The sequence below is a fragment of the Protopterus annectens genome, chromosome 8.part0 (genome assembly GCF_019279795.1).
Source record: "Protopterus annectens isolate FY-2018-M chromosome 8.part0, PAN1.0, whole genome shotgun sequence".
Classification (NCBI taxonomy): Eukaryota; Metazoa; Chordata; order Ceratodontiformes; family Protopteridae; genus Protopterus; species Protopterus annectens.
This window is the reverse complement of record NC_056741.1, coordinates 1,306,424,158-1,306,441,517: the sequence shown is the minus strand read 5'-3', so window position 1 is coordinate 1,306,441,517 and position 17,360 is coordinate 1,306,424,158. Positions and strand designations below refer to the sequence as shown.

The 17,360-nt window shown below is 41.4% G+C and overlaps 1 protein-coding gene across 1 annotated transcript in view; it reads left to right on the top strand.

The window, feature by feature from the left end:
• ILVBL (ilvB acetolactate synthase like) overlaps nt 1-17,360 on the top strand; it is a 790,151-nt gene that overhangs the window by 739,699 nt on the left and 33,092 nt on the right. Inside the window, exon 15 of the mRNA XM_044080826.1 lies at nt 12,264-12,369. Within this exon, the coding sequence (XP_043936761.1) occupies nt 12,264-12,369 (106 nt within the window). The remainder of the gene's footprint in view (nt 1-12,263; nt 12,370-17,360) is intronic.

Genomic DNA, 17,360 nt, shown 5'->3' with positions numbered 1-17,360 from the left:
AGACCCGCATCTGGTTTGAGTCTATCTCTGCCCCTATGAATCTTATTCTTTGAGATGGCCGTAACACGGACTTTGGCCAATTGAAGGTGATTCCGAGGGAATTGCCCAGTGATGTTGTGGCTTGCAGGCTCCGTAGAAGTAGATGCTTGGAGGTGGCAGTTAGAAGCCAGTCGTCTAGATACGGAAACACCTGAAATCCTAGACTCCTCAAGTGAGCAGTCACTACTGCCAAGCATTTGGTGAACACCCTGGGGGCTATGGTAAGACCAAAGGGCAGCGCACGGAACTGAAAATGACTGCTTCCTAGGCTGAAGCGCAAGTGTCTCCTGGACGTTTGATGTATTTTGATATGGTAATATGCGTCCTTGAGGTCTATGGAGCACATCCAAACACCTTTCTCCAACAACGGGAGAATGGTTTGTAAAGTGACCATTCGGAACTTGGACTTCTTGACTGAACGGTTTAGGTTGCTTAGGTCCAAAATGGGCCTCAAGTCCCCGGTCTTTTTTGGCACTAAAAAGAATCTTGAGTAAGTCCCTAATCCGATCTGGTCTGCGGGGACCGGTTGGATGGCTCCTTTTTGCAGCAGTTTTGAAATTTCTATGGCTGCGGTATCCCGTTGACTGGGTGGCGGGTCCGGGATTCTTTTGGACTGAGGGGGGGGGACGACAGAATGGGATGGAGTAACCTCCGGCGATAATTCGAAGCACCCATCGGTCCTGAGTGATCCCTTTCCAGGCCTTTAGGTGCTTCGAAAAATGACCCCCGACTGGCTCCGGAGCAGCACAGTCGGGCAATCCCTCAGGGACTATGAAAGGTTGAAGAGCCACGAAAGGACTCGCGGTCTCCAGTATTGCGGGGCCCTCTGCCGCCTCTGGGACGGCGTCTTCCTGATGAATTTCCCCCTCCTCTGCCTCTGGAGGGGGAACCTTCCTGCTGAGAGGGGTAAGACTTCTGCGATCTTCTGAACCACATCTTCCCTCCTCTTTTAGCCTTGGGATAAGGCCGAAAGGGAGTGGAAAATCGTGCCCCTACGGCAGTCAGAGTCTTACCCTCCTGCTCACAGCGGGTAAGTGTGTCCTTCACCTTGGGCCCAAACAGGGAGGACCCATCAAAGGGGGCGTCGGCGAATGAAGACTTGAAGGCCTCCGCGAAATGACACAGGCGGAGCCAGGCCTGTCTCCGTAGAGCAATGCCTGTACCCGCCGCTCTACTCGCCCCTTCAGCTGCATATGAGATGAGCCTCATGGACGAGTTCGAAATGGATGACATTGTAGCCAGCTGAGATCCAACCGTCTGGGCCAGCTCCTCAGGCAGGTTACCTAAGAGGGTATCGGACAGCTCCTTAATCAGATCCCTCTGGAATCTCGTAAAGTGCGTTAGGTAGTTCAGAGACCTCAAGGTAAAGGCCGCTGAACTTAGGGTGCGCTTGCCGTACCGATCCATACTCCTAGACTCCTTATTAGGAGGATGGACGGACGTAGAAGCCTCTGCTACATCCTGCTATGTAGCAGATGCCACCACCATAGCATCCACAGCCACACCTTTCGTGAGAAACTCTCTAACTGGGGGTGCTGAAAGAAATTTGTTTGGACGAGCGGGCACCGGTTCCACAGAGTCCGGGTGTTCCCACGCCCTTCGACAGATCAAATCCAAGAGCTCGTCGAAGGGCGGAGACACCCAGGAGGCGGAGGGCTGAGCCCCGAAGGCCTTCAGGAACACCGACTCATCAGCAGAGGGAGGTTTGGACTGCCAGCCGCCTCGTTGTTTTAGGGCTTCTAGGATGTCTGCAAAGGAGACATCATCCGAGGACGACTTGGGGGACCCCTCTGCATCATCGAGATCGGTGTCAGATGTCAAAGACTCGTCAGGGGAGTCAACGTGCTTCCTCTTGCACGTTTTCTTCCTGGGAGGTTCTTCCGAAGAGGCTTCAGAAGGACCTCCAGGAGTGGGAGAAACCCCAGCGGGGGTAACCTGAGGCCCAGGGGCTCCGCTATCTGCTGACAGGGGTACTGCTAACGACCCAGTCTCCAAATGTAGGGAAGGAGCTGGGGAAACTGTGGAGGTAGCCAATGAAGATTTGGCTAGAGCACTCCTCATAGCCCTGAAGGCGGGACCACCAGAATCCTGGGAAGGTCCCCCCTCCGTGGCCACGACAATGGGAGACTTGGGACCGAAGGTATCAATCCCGAAGCCTCCCCCCCCCAGGGCCGAAGGAAGAAGTCCGCGCACTGAACTCCGACCCAGGAGCCGGAGTCGGAGCAAGGGTCGGGCCTGACCCTAACACCTCCACTGGTTCCACCAACACCTGCTCCAACGGTGCCGAAGCTGTTGGAGGAGGAAGTACTGTAAGGGAGTGGACCATCGGCTCTGAAGCCAAATGGGCTGGAGCCGAAACCATCTTTTGGAACACCAGAGACTGGAAGAGTCGAAGGAGTACCCTGTCGATGTCCGAATCAGACATCCTGGAAGATCTCGAGGATACCTATCGGGCCCAAACCGATTTTTTCATCGGCTCCGAAGGGCTCGGGGACCGGTTCCGAAAAGAATCCACAATTATCGGCTCCGAGGAAATCTTCAGGGAAATTTCCCTCGGCGCCGATAAAGACTTCGGCTCCAAGGAGGAAGTGTCTGAGCCGATGACCCTTATCGGCTCCAATATCAGTGGAGCCGATGAGGGTGACCCGCCTCTCGATGCTCCAGACCTCGGCTCCGAAACCAGAGGGGTCGAGGTAGGAGGCATCGAGGCAGACCGTTCCGACCTCGGCTCCGAAGTCCGTGGAGCCGATGGAGAAGTCTGCTTACCTTTTTTAGCCGTCGGTTCCGACTGACTGGTTGGAGCCGGCACTTTCCTCTTCTTAGAAGGAGATGGAGAGGAAGATAAGGCCTCCTCGAAAGAAGGCTTGATTAATCCTTTAAGTATTAATTTGTTTTTCCTCTCCTGGAGGACTCGAGAGGAAATCGCATGGCACACACTGCAGGATTCCTGGAGATGTTTGGCACCAAGACAATAGACGCACGAGGAGTGGTCGTCCGTTATGGACATTTTAAAACCACACCTCGTGCACTTCTTAAAACCGGATGGTTTATGTTCCTTAGACATAGTTGCAACAACAGAAACAACAGTAAACCTTAACAGTTTTAGGACACAGGTACAATAAGTATGCCCGTACTCAAAAAATATAAACTGTAACAAGAAACTTTTTTTTTTTTTTTTTTTTTTTATACAGCCAAGAAAGGGAAAGAAAGCAAGGAGGGTCAAGACCCTCTAACTAAAACGGGTACTTGACCCACTCACACAACCACTAAAGTAGTTAGAACAGGGGAAGGCCCCTCTAACTGAAACGGAACCTTCTCTGACAGGAAAAATAAAGCAAAAATCATTAAAACACCAAGAAACACACTCGTACACAAAAAATAGCCGTTAAAACAGCTTTTGGGTTGAAAAAGAGAGAATTACTGACAGGAAAGATACTATTAATATACTACTTAGCCCAGCCAATGTTGAGACCACGTCCAAGCTCTGTAAGCGGCAAACGAGATCTGGGGGATTAGTGGTGGTGCATCCTGGGATAAAGATAGCTCAGCCAATTAGAGGCCTCGCTCTATAGCATAAGCGTGCCGAGTCGGAGCCGAGGGATCGGCTCCGAACCCATCAGTCAGAAAGTAGGCGAGATAGGATCACATAACATCTAACGCTCTGTGAGATATTTTATGGAGAGGGTATTGCAAGAGTATGCTTAAAGCTGAATTGTTAGGAAAAAAGCTTTACATTAGTTTGACAAGGCAGACAGTCTGTATTTGTTTCGGATTCGTTTGTGGTCTCCTCATTATTCTGTCACGTTTCCATTTCCACTTCTAGCTCAATTTTTTTCTTCTGTGTTCTGTCTCCGTAGGAAAAACAACTGTCTCTGCTAGTCTAAGTTCCTTTGCTAGGTTATAATTCAACATTTGGAATTCTTGCCTCTCTATAGTACAGTAAAAGTTGCTTTCACGTTTCATTACTCTGTCCTCTTTTCCAAAAACCCTTTAAGTAATGCTATTTTTCATATTCTATGTTTAAACTATTTTATTGGTTTTCTGCAGTTCTGGCTTCGGTCTTAGCTTGTTGTTGGTCTTATTTTGTATATAGTCATTAATGACCCTTTGTCTTTGCCTCTTTGTTTAATATGCTCACTACTGTTTCTTACCTTTCTGCATTGTCAGTTGTTATTGTATACACAAGTTATACAGAAATTTCTTTTAAATGCATGGGTGAGTATAATCATAAGGAAAAGTTAGTGTTTCAGCCTTCACCAGGAATAACGCACATTGACAGGAGTGTAAATTTTATTCACTGCTTCATGATTGTGATTGTATTTTTTAAACTACTACTTTTTTATCAAAACCAGGTCAACAAACCAAAAACATATTTTTAGAAAGACGTAGCAAATGTGCATATTTAAATGTAAGACAGTACAATAATCAGTTGACCACTTAAAATGTGTTGTATATTTCGTTGCACTTTGTTAGTTTTAAGAGTTAATCAAGAGAGACTTTCAGTGAACGGGATTCAGAAAGGTTACTACCAGCAGTAAGGTCTTTTTACCCAAGTGCTTATCTCAAACAGATGCAGCACCGTGGTGGGCTTTCTCTTGGGCCCACCTTAAGTGCTAATGAAGCATTTCTGAAGACAGGTGTATGATAATATCCCACATGCTCTCCCCTGGAAATGTTTGTGGTAAACAATTTACACTGACGAACAATTCATAGAACCAGTTGGATGAATAAATTCTACCTGCAAGCCATGGCAATTAACTGGGCCAAAAGCTCGTTTTTACCGTTTACTTCCAATGTGTGTAAAGTTCAGGGGAGTTTCATAGACAGTGTTAGGGAGTCTGTACATGTGTATATGTGTGAATATATGTAGAATTATGAGCGGTGTAAGGGTGTGTGTACACGTGCACCTCTCTCTGCCTCAGAGGTTGTAATAGTTTAGGTGGGGTGGTACGGTACGTGTGCGTGCATGTGAGTATGTATGGATGGATGTTTGTATGAGTGAGGTCAGGGTGAGGAGGGTGTGCTCGATGTATGTGGTAATGTTTGTGTCTGTGTATGCATGCATATGTGTGTGTGTGTTGGAGGTGTGGCTGTCATACCTATACTCCCCTTGACTAACGAACAAATGCAGCAGTACTGGGGCTGCACTAGACACCAGGGACTTGCATATATAAGTTGCATCAAAGGTTAGTTGGGCAACAGGTTTTATAGCATTAAAGATGTATGGGGGGACACTAGACACCAGTGACGCTCTTAATATTACTGTATTCCACTAAAAAAGTTAATAAAACTCTGGTTTTGCAGCACAAAGATGTATGGACACACGGAAGTATGTAGCTGTAATGTATGTTACTACTTACTGTAGTGGTCCCGGACATTTGGGTGCCATGCTGCAGACTTCCACTGGGGACATCACTACATGACACCAGGACATTTTTATTTCAACTGTTACTCTAATGCATTTTAAAAGTTAATAGAGCAGCTGGTCTTGCATCTGAACACATTATGAACAGAAAGAACAAAACTCTAATGTCCAGCATTATGAATGACTGTAATCATTTGTGATTTACAAGAGAGAGTGCCAAATCAGGGACATTCTGTGAACTTAGGGACAGTTGAGAGGTATGGTGGAGTGTGTTTGTGTTTGTATGTGTGCCTGTGTAGGAGATTGAATGTGTGGCTACCTGATTTAACACGATGCATCAGCCTGTAGTTGTAATTACCACAAGGGCAGCAGAAAAGGGCCTTTTAGTATATGAGGTGGCCACAGAGTAATTCAGAGACATGCAAATTAGCCGATAACGAGATCTTTCCTAATTGTAGCTAATATGTCTCCGAATAACTGGTTTCCATGATCAAACTAAAAGGCCCTTTTTGCCACAACCCTACTGATTGCTGATGGCCTGTTGTCAAATCCTGATCAGCATCTTTTGTATCTGTTATTCCTGTGCCCTTCTGAAATTTTATCCCACCATAATATACCTTAAACATGGGTATAAATATACAGAATAGGAAGAAAGGACGTTCATCCAGTAATATTCTCCTAAATTCCCATTACGTACTTTCATGATTCATATTCATTATCTTGTCACTGAAGTGCTGTAATAATTTATTCCTTCACATTTACTTTTTAGTATACCATGCACCAGGTTAACTACTATTTCAGCATCCGTCATTTCCTCAATTTCCATCAACTACACTTTGTTGTGAACTATTAAGCTGCAAAAGAAAAAGAGGAACAATTTACTCATCTCACTTTTCACTTTCTCAGCCACAGACATAACCATAAAACATTCCCTAAGGTATCCCAGTTCTGTATCCCTTACTGTTATCACACTCAATGTCATATAATTAATTCACGTCCAAATGTAGAGGGTACCCTTTCTGCCTTTAACTCACAACTTCATATAAGATGTTACCATTTGTATAACTCCCTCTCATTCCAAGCTAGTGTTAGAAACTGAAATAGTAATCCATAATCAAAGCAATCTCTAGTTAATATTTTAATATACGAAGCATGCATACCCATTAGCTGCTGTCAGACAAAACAAATTAGTCTCTAACACCCCCTAAAGGTCTTGTAGAGCCCATGAGTTTTACCAGGCTGACAACTAACTGTCTGTCGGTTAGCGGTTTGTGTGCCATTATAACTCTTCTTAAAGACATCCAGCACCCATTCCTGTTGTACTTTATTATTTTAGAATGCCTGCTATGCAAAAGCAATTTCACCAAATTGTATCACTGACACTAATTCCACTCCAAGCTATATCACTGAGAGCAATTCCTCACCATGGTAAATCAGTCTTTAAGTCCAATGCATAACAAAGCCGTCGATTTTAAATCATTACACTCTCATCAGGATCAGAAGCTTGTCTATTCTGAGTATCATTCCTGTACAAAATCCTTCAATTCACTACTACTAAGAAAAAACTCCTCTTCTTCAGTAAGCACATAAATGCAGTATTAATGAAAATTCACACATTTTTGTCCAGTAGTAGACCTAGTAACTTAGTGTCTTCAAAACTACTAATAGGACATAATAAACAGACAATAATAAAGTAAAAACATCATAAGATTAAAGACATGCCCATCCTATTTTGTCAACACTATATAAAATGTATTAAGCAGCAATTCTTTGGAAGACTCCATCTGTAGTGAAATTATCACACTATTTATGATCAACATATATGTGACCTTAAAATTGTCGGTCTTTTCATCTTGCTTATCAAGCCTATTTGAAGTCTACCAAGTAATATCACCTCTGTCATGCTTAGGGCATTATTCTTATCCCGCTTACAGATCATATAATTTATCATGCACAGAATCTCACTGTTAACTGTCCTCCCTTAATTATAGCTGACCTATTAGATTATAACAAATGGGCAAAAATAAACTGTTTACTTGTGCCAGACTGTTAACACGATTATTTAAGTAACTCTGAATCAAAATGAAACATGGAATTAACATTGCAACACCTTTGTCAAGTATTGTTCATTTCAGCAAAACCTTCTCAATGGCACTGATTTGAGAACATTAAAAATAGTCAATAAAATGGACAACCGTCTGATCTGAAATGCACCGTAATAAGAAATCATGCCCATCTTAAGTATTGGTCCTTTGTACATTTATGCATTAATATTACCTGGTGAACTGTCATAGTCAAGGGCATTATTGTCACTATTGTCTGGTGAGCTGTTTCCTTCTGGTCTGCATTATTGTTCCATTATGTACTACTTAAGATCAAAGGGGTGTATACCTGGCATTACTAGTAGTAAAACACCAAATCCAGTAATGAAGGCAATCAAGCAATGGGATGAAAAAGAATTTCCATTTAATAACACATCCTGGTACCTCGGCAATTTGCCTTCAATGGAACAATTAATCATACAAAAACATCCTATTTTTATATCCACATCTATTAAATCATTAAATCATTAGCCCTTAATTGGCCATTTGGAATTGAAATACAAACAGTTAAAGTGAATACTAATACACTCAAAGTCAAATTGTGATAAATACAAAATGCAAAATACTGAATGCTGAACTAGATAAGAACATAAATATATCCACATATAAATACATTCTAAACATGTAAATATATAAATACACTTAATCAATTACTACAGCTAACAGTCATACTATAATGCCACTATCCAAATTCATTCCCCTCGGATATAGTGTGTGGTAACCAAAAATCATTCTATGTTCTAACCTACTTAATTCAGTTTTAAAATTACCTGCACGAAAATGTGGTCTAGCCAATACACTAAAAATAAACCCATCAGTGTTACCATTGTGCATTTTAACAAAGTGGGAAGCTACAGGACTGTCCATGTTACCCCTTCTGATGTCCCCTAAGTGTTCCAAAATACGAACCTTAACCTTCCTAGTAGTTTGTCCTACATACCATAAAGGTGTGACACAATCGCATCCTAAAATATATACAACCCCAGATGACAAACAATCAAATTTCTCAAAAGCTAAATACCTTTTGCCATTTATTTTCTTTCCATGCAAGTTGTTAACCTTATCACATACCGAACAACGACCACAAAGTTGCATACCAACATTCATATCGGTCGAATGTTCCAACTTTCTATTTACAACTTCTTCTTCTTTCCAGCCCATCCCATCCCACGCAATACTTTACATACATCCTCAATGTTTTTTACATGAGAACATACTTTAGAAAGGTATTTTTACGGTGGAAATCAATAAATTTATTCACACTTTCAATAAAAGAGCCTATGCCAGAAATAATAGGTCTTCCTGGCGGATTGGTTATGCTCTTGTGAATTTTAGGAATAACATAAATGTAGGGAAGACTTCATCTAGATGTTTTGAGAAAACTGTACTTTCAGGTATTAAGCACAGGTTATGTAGAGGCAAAGGTTTTAGGGGAGGTGGTAATCATGATCAGTTGCCAGTGGTTTCGGAACAAGAAGAGATATTTTTTGTCTCTAGATATTCAGAGTTTTCTAGAGCTGTTGAAAATATTCTTAAAGAATTGTGGCATGTAGTTTGTGATGACATTACCATTGGACATTTGTTTCCCAGGCGTATTACCTTTTCCTATAGTAGATATAATAATCTGAAGGAGTTGTTAAATAGAAAGTTGGAACATTCGACCGATATGAATGTTGGTATGCAACATTGTGGTCGTTGTTCTGTATGTGATAAAGTTAACAACTTGCATGGAAAGAAAATAAATGGCAAAAGGTATTTAGCTTTTGAGAAATTTGATTGTTTGTCATCTGGGGTTGTATATATTTTAGGATGTGATTGTGCCACACCTTTATGGTATGTAGGACAAACTACTAGGAAGGTTAAGGTTCATATTTTGGAACACTTAGGGGACATCAGAAGGGGTAACATGGACAGTCCTGTAGCTTCCCACTTTGTTAAAATGCACAGTTTTTTAGTGTATTGGCTAGACCACATTTTCGTGCAGGTCATTTTAAAACTGAATTAAGTAGGTTAGAACATAGAATGATTTTTGGTTACCACACACTATATCCAAGGGGAATGAATTTGGATAGTGGCATTATAGTATGACTGTCAGCTGTAGTAATTGATTGTGTATTTATATATGGATATATTTATGTTCTTATCTAGTTCAGCATTCAGTATTTTGTATTTATCACAATTTAACTTTGAGTGTATTATAAAAAATTGTATTCACTTTAACTGTTTGCATTTCAATTTCAAATGGCCAATTAAGGGCTAATGATTTAATAGATGTGGATATAAAAATAGGATGTTTTTGTATGATTAATTGTTCCATTGAAGGCGAATTGCCGAGGTACGAGGACGTGTTATTAAACGGAAATTCTTTTTCATCCTATTACTTGATTGCCTTTGTTACTGAATTTGGTGTTTTTCTTGGTTTATGCTGTTTTGAAGTTTGTGTTTTCCGTTATTACTAGTAGTAACCCTAAAAAGCTCTTTGTAGTCTACAAAATTCTAGCTAGCAGTTAAACATTTGCAAATCAACATAATGCATAGTCAGCTTTCCACAGCCTTTTAATTAGCATTCATTTAGGATTGAATCATAATGTACCATTGCAAACCAACTGCCATTGTTTCAAAAGTGTTATAAATTGCCAATTTATAAGCTAGGGAAAAGCACAGATTGAGTAGTATGTCCAACCTAGAGTCAATTAGACACACAGGTACAGTTTCCTTTCTCTATAAGAGCAAAATTATAATGCTGCATCCATTTCAAAGGCAACCATCATGCATAGGACAAATGAGAAATGCTCAATCTGAATGCACTCCTTAAGCATTATTAGGCCACTTGGGCCCCTTCCTATAGGAAACCCACATTATGAAAACATTACAAGAAGACAGACCACATAGGCTCTGTGATACAGCCCTCCATTTGCAGCAGTGCAGTGCACTTGGCAAATGTAAATAAATATTACACATAAACTCCATGTCCATTCATATAGCTAAGTTCTACTATGACTAGAGATTCATAACCTTTATCATGCTACCTTTATACTTGTTCACATAATCCAACATTAGGGGTAACTTTCTTAGCCTGTTCTTCTCAAATTGAGTCTTTAGAATAGCTGTTAATGATAACTTGTTCTTCAGCTTCTGTTGTCAGTACTCTGTTATGGCATTCAAACACTGCACTGCCTGCTGTATTGTTGTCTCAGAGAAATTGTGATCCACATATAGAAGTCATTCATCAGTTGTTATCCTCATAGCAGGATATCAAAGTCAGAGCTCTAATTATGGCAGGGTGAAGGGGATGGCTGCCCTGAAACCAAGCTGTTAAGAGGTATGATCAGAATTTGGTGATACGGTGCTCAGCAGTTGATAAGGGGGAGGGGTGCAGTATCACAACACATTAAAGAAACCGTCGGTGGTATTGCAGCATATTAAATCAGTGTATTTAGTTTGTATAAGCCATATGCTACCATTCCTGTCATTTTTTTTCCTTCTTCATTTTGCTGTGGAAGAAAATTGGTTTATTTTTGTCTTTGACTTGGGGATTGGGGGCAGTCCGTAGACCACCCTAGGGTGCCAGTTGATCTATTTACAGTTCTGACCATAACTGTAACAAGATCAGTTTCTCATACCAAGTCTTGAACCAAAATCACTTAGCAGTTGACAGTATGTAGCCTTCTTCCATGCCCATCAGTCTTTTAGAAAACCCCGTTCAGTACACCATCATGATTTTCACAAACTCAAGTCAGTCAGGTCCTCCTTCACTTTCTAGAATCCCACCCAGGTGCAAGGTTGCCTTGTATACCAGTTAAACAAAATTCTGCTCTAAACCATTTAACAGTACATCCATCACTCAGTGCTGAAACAGCATCATGGTTATTTATTGTTCTTTTAGAAACTCACTAGAAACATTGTGTTTAATATAGGGGGTCAAAAGTCCAGAAACCACCTTCAGTTGTTGTCTGTTTCCAAAGCACCCCTTTCATATCTGCTTTCTGTAACATTACAACCCACTCTCCAATTACTTTTCTCACTAAGCTGAGGTTCAGCATCAGAAAGGTGCACCTCACATTCAGTCTGTTCCACAAAAAACATCTGTTGTTCACTTTTTACCAAATCTAAAGGCACCTTTCAAAGATTACAAATTGCTACACCCATAGTATCAAGAAATGTTGAAAATCATACTATAACCCCCCCTTCCCCCAAAACAAACTTTTGTTTTGCAAACTCAGCGTAGCAGCTTAATGAAGTGACAATCCTCACAAAGTACAATGCGTTCTCTCCTGTTATAGTTATAATTTTATTTTTTATGTGCAGGTAAGTAATCTTGTAGTGATAGCAGAGTTATCTCAGAATATGTGCTAGAGTGAATGGAGTTAACACCCAGCCTTTTTTAAAGATGGAGTTGTATTATTTTAAGACATTGTAATACAATTTGTGATCATTTTCCATTTACCCCGATCCATCAGACATTTAAGGGGATAATTGTTTTAAACATAAGGTAGTCCTTTTTAGACCTATTTTTCTGCTTAAATGAAAAACAAAACAACTTGATGTATATTTATAAATGATAATTTTACTGCTGAAGTTAGTCATAAGTTATGCATTAGTGGTTAAAAATAATGTAGTTTTTTGAATTGGGGAAATCTTTCATGCTGTAAAATAGACGAGGTCACATGATGCTAGATGAATATGAAGAAAAATCTTGTTAAAAGTATTGCTTGCACTTTTTTTTGACTTCTGACTGATATTTTTGTTTATTTCAGACCCCAGTGATTGCATTAGTGGGTAATGATGCTTGCTGGAGTCAGATCTCACGTGAACAGGTCCCATTACTGGGAAGTAGCGTAGGGTGTGAACTGGCTTTCACTGGTAGGTATCTGTGAATTTCAAGAAACAAACTTGCAGGCAATGCAGTATTTTGGCTGTAGTGAGTCACAAGAATCTGTTGCTTAATGTTTTGACTTAAAAGCAAATCTGAAAAAACATGTAGTTAGACTTGAATGGAAGAACTGTGCTTTGTTTCACTTCAGAACTCAGACAAGTGGCAAAACACTCTCTGTGAGCATGGAGCACTGCTGTAATCTAGGTGGGTGTTACCTTTCCATGAAGGCCTCTCTTGAGTCAACACACTCATGACCATTGCATATCTGTCTGAAATGCGTACAAGTTCTTTCCCATTTTTTTTAGTATTGCAGAAGTTCTGTCTGTTTTTCTTCTTAGGGAATGAGATTTACTGGGTGAGCAAAGGTTACTGCACTGGAAGTTGCTCCTCCATATTCTAACCCTGATCCCAGCCTGCTTTCATCTTGATTCTTTTTTCTGTACCTCCTTTCTTTACGCTGCTATATCTTTCTTCCCACCTTTCCTCCCATCACTTTTGCTTCAGATCATTCCTACAACCCCCCTTCTTCTATCCTACCCTCAGATATATTGGTTTTTAATTCTACCCTCAGATATGTTTTTTAATACTGTAAATATGTAATGACTAACAACATCATGTAATAATATTCTACTAAGTTTCAGTGTAGCCAATATTTGTAAAGAATGTATATCTTTCTTATTTTGTGTTGTGACTGTTTTTCATTTGTTTTTTATGGTCACCTGGGCTGTAAACAGTCCATGTGGATCAACATTCCACACCGGATAAATAAATAAATAAATGTTATAGCAGTACATAACATGAAACCGTTGAAGTCAGCCTAGTTGAATTATGAGTAGAGAATAGGTATGTAACTTAAAAACAGCCACCTTACCTACAAATCACAAGCAGCACATCCTCCCATATTGGAAGTAGTTCCGCTGGAAAGTTCATTTGTGTAGGTAACGTGGCATAATGGTAGATGGTCAACTAGATCTCTGAGTAAATTAGACATTCTCTAGGACACCCATACATCTGCCAGTTTGTAAAGTTCAGACTCCTTCCTCATTGGCCATACGTCTCCCCTTAGCATGAGCCAACATGCTAGTATAATATGCATGGATGCTCTGAAAGCAAAGAGCTTTCCTGCCCTCTAGATTAGAGGCTGAAGCTTAGAGCTCTAAATCAGATAGTGTAGTGTGGTGGGAAATAAATAAATAGGATAAAATACCCCACCTCAGCCAGAGAAAGTTGGGAGGGTATATGTACTGAAACGGTCATCTGTTTGAACATCTACCATTATAAGTTACCTGCATAACTGTGTTATGTTCTTCATAATCTATATTGTAGTACTCCAAACAAATGGGATGACTACCACAGCTCAAGCAGAATATGAGAAGGTAGTTGAATCAAAGTCCATGATGCCTTGCAGAACACCTTTGGCAAATCTAATTCTGTGTCTAGAGAAAATATCCCCATTTATAATGTTTAGTAGATGTGTGAACAGTAGACTAGCATTTTCTAGGATGGTTTTAGTGGTCACTCCTTTCAAAAATACTTATGAAGTAGCAACTGCCTTGGTAAGATGGCCTCTTCCTGATGCAGAAGGTTCTTGCCATAGCCAGAATAACAGATATGAATAGAAAGAAAAAGCCATCTAGAAGTAGTTTGTTTAAAAACTTGCTGTCCCTTTTTCTTTTTATCATAAGGGACATAAAGTGGATTTGTTTTCCTTAAGTCTTTAGTTCTATCCAAATAAAATAAGTTGTTTGTGAATGTCCAAGCAGTGAAGATTTATTTCTCCCTTATTTTGGAGGTTAGGGTAAAAGGAAGGGAGCTGAGTTGTTTAAAGGTAAATTTAGACACTTCCTTTGGCATAAAGGTAAGGTTTGTTCTGGGACTCACCCTATCTTTGTGAAAGACCAAGAAAGTTTGAGTTGACATAACAGCCTGATCAAGAGAAATGACAGCTGGATCAGCCATAGGGTTTTTATAGAGATTTATGAGGGTCAGAAACTCTATAAAATCTGCTTGTTTTTTCAGGGGCTGGTGGATGAGAGCTGGGATAAGGAGGGAACCAGAAATATATCTTCTAAAGCCCACAAAACAAACAAGATACATACTACTTTGTGAGTGTCTGTATTTAAAAAAAATTGTAATATCTGGTATCCTTCAATTCATATGTTGCAGTATTCATAACATGAGCGAGTTCACCGTCAACTGACTTGAACATCCAGCCAGTATGCAGAAGCCTAAAGCTACTGTAAGGTACATCCAACGTCGGGTATAAAGCAGATGTTGGTACACACCAAACCTCAGAACTTTTCTGCCACTAGTCAGAACATCTTCTCCGGTCATTTGCTCATCAGCAAAGTTTCAGATTCTGATCCAGATAAGTGCCCGGTGGGTTTTTTTTGTATTGTTTTGTGTGCTACTGTTGTGGTTGAGGTTCCATGTCAGCTAGGAAAGGCAAGTGTCAGTGTAGAAGGCAAAATCCACAAAGATTCACGCTGTGTCCTTTTTGCCTAAGCCCTAACCACAACCATACCTCCTGTTTGATCCTTTGTCCCCAAGACCCTATGCTGTTGTCTAGCTTTCCTCGATCTATATCTAGAGAGTCAGCGCCTTAAGCACTTAGCACGCGATACCATGGAAGGTACGTCAGGCCCTTCAGGTGAGCCAGTTATTAAGAAGGCCAAGAAATCGAGGTCTAATTTACTTGCTGCTTCTCCAATTCCAGATGTCTCTCCCAAGGCAGATGTTGGCCTAGAGACAATTTCAGAGTTAGTATGTGATTCTTTGGGTACCGGTGTGGATGCTGTGAAGGTTCCTACCAGCACGTCCTTGGGGGATACGCAGACGTCCATTATGGACGTAGGGGGGAACCTAGATTCATTGTCACTGAAGGCCTGCGTGCGAAGATGTCCTGAGCAGTATTATAGAGTGCAGAATGATGTCAGATCCCTCATCCTTCCACCTCATGGATATCCTACACAAGAAGAAGCAAAAAGCTAACCATTATTATCCTTCAAGGATACTTCATGGCGTGGAAGACTCCACCTTCCTTCAGGGGTATTCCACAACCCCTACAAGAAGAGCTGGATTTCTTTTCCCAAGTCATTCTCAGCCTTCTTTCTCTGGGTACCATTCAGGAGGTTCCACCTTCCTAAACAGGGAAATGTTTTTACTCAAGGATGTTCCTGGTTCCCAGGAAAGATGGCCATTGGAGACCTATCATAGACTTGTCTCACCCAAACACCTTCCTGAAGGGTCCCACCTTTCGCATGCTATCCTTGAGCATTCTACTTCCCCCTCATCCTTCCTCAGACCTACATGGTGTCTCTGGACATCAGGGATGTAGAGGTAAGCATCCATCGTTCAGGAAATATCTTCATATTGCTATTGTTCCCTCACATTTTCAATTCTCTGCCTTGCCTTTTGGACTGCCTACACCTCCAAGGGTCTTCACAAAATCCTTAGATTCTGTCATAGCTTTTTGCAGATTAAGGGGTATTCAGATTTTCCCATACCTGAATGATCTTCTCCAGACACTCTTCAAGAGAATCTGCTCTTCACAATGTCTCTGCTGGAAAGTCTAGGTTTCACCATCTGCTATTAAAAATATACCCTTGTTCCTTTACAAGACCATGTTTTTCTAGGATGCAGAATACAGAGAGGCTGTTGGCTTCCTTACCTCCCCAGAAGGTTCTCTGTCTCACTGCCTACTTCCAGGCTGTCATCCCTGTTAATTTCCTGTCTGTCAGGGAGCTTCTATGTCTTTTGGGCTTTGTGGCATCTACTGTCCCCATGTTACCTCTAGCCGATATGCACATGAGGAAATTCCATGGTACCTCAGGTCTGTATGGATGCAACATGCTCACCCATTGGAATTGTTATTGACTTCTTCCCTGCTTGAAAAAAGAACTGAACCTGTGGATTCAGTAGGTTATCACGAATTCAGGCCTACCCTCACAACCACCCCTTTCAGGAGCTGTCCACGGATGCTTCAGACTTGGAGTGGGGAGCAACTCTGGTACCCTGAAGGTTCAAGATATGTGGTCTTTCTCCCAAAGGAGGGAACACATAAACATAAAAGAGATGAGAGCTCTTTTTTTTACTCTGCAAATTTTCAAACCACTTTAGGGTGCGTGGAAGAAGAAGAGGTTCACAAACAACACCGCAGTCCTTTGGTATGTCAACAAGCAGGGAGGGGACCAAGTCTCGTCTCTTGTTCAGACTGGCTCTCCAAGCTTGGGAGTTAGCTTCTCAGAGTCAGCTCACTCTCCAAGCTGTCTACATTCCTTCTATTCAAAATGTTGTGGCAGACTTGTTGAGCAGGTTCATGACTCAATCCCATGAATGGATGTTACACAGGGATGTGTTTCTGGACATTGTTCGCCAGTGGGGTACGCCACAGGTAGATCTCTTGCCTCCCCTATGAACAGACAACTTCCAAAGTTTTGTGCCAGTGTTCCCAGTCCTCTGGCTTGAAAGGTGGATGCCCTATCTTTCTCTTGGAAGGGGATGTTCCTCAATGCATTTTCCCCCTTCCGGCTTCTCCAAAAAGTCCTGTTTGAAGATCCAGCAGGAACAACCAGAAATCTTGTTACTGACTCCCTTTTGACCAAGACAGCATCGTTTCCCCTTCTACATTTAGCCAAGGGCAGTCATCACAAGTTACCTCACAGAGTGGACCTACTCACACAGGACAAGGGATCTCTAATACAGCCACAGATGTCAATCCTGTAGCTGACTCTGGGTGATAGGGTTTTGATCCCTTTCACACACCTCTTCTCTGAGGATGTGCTGCAAGTTCTGCAGGAGGCCAGGAAATCCTAGATTTCCAAATGGAAAAGGTTTTCCATCTGGTGTCTTTCTAAGGACCTGCAACCACTGCTGGTGGATATTCCAGTGGTTCCATCTTACCTGTGTGAATCATTGAAGAATGGATTGTCATACTCTTCAGTAAAAGCTAAGTTTTCACCAATCTCTGCCTGTCTGC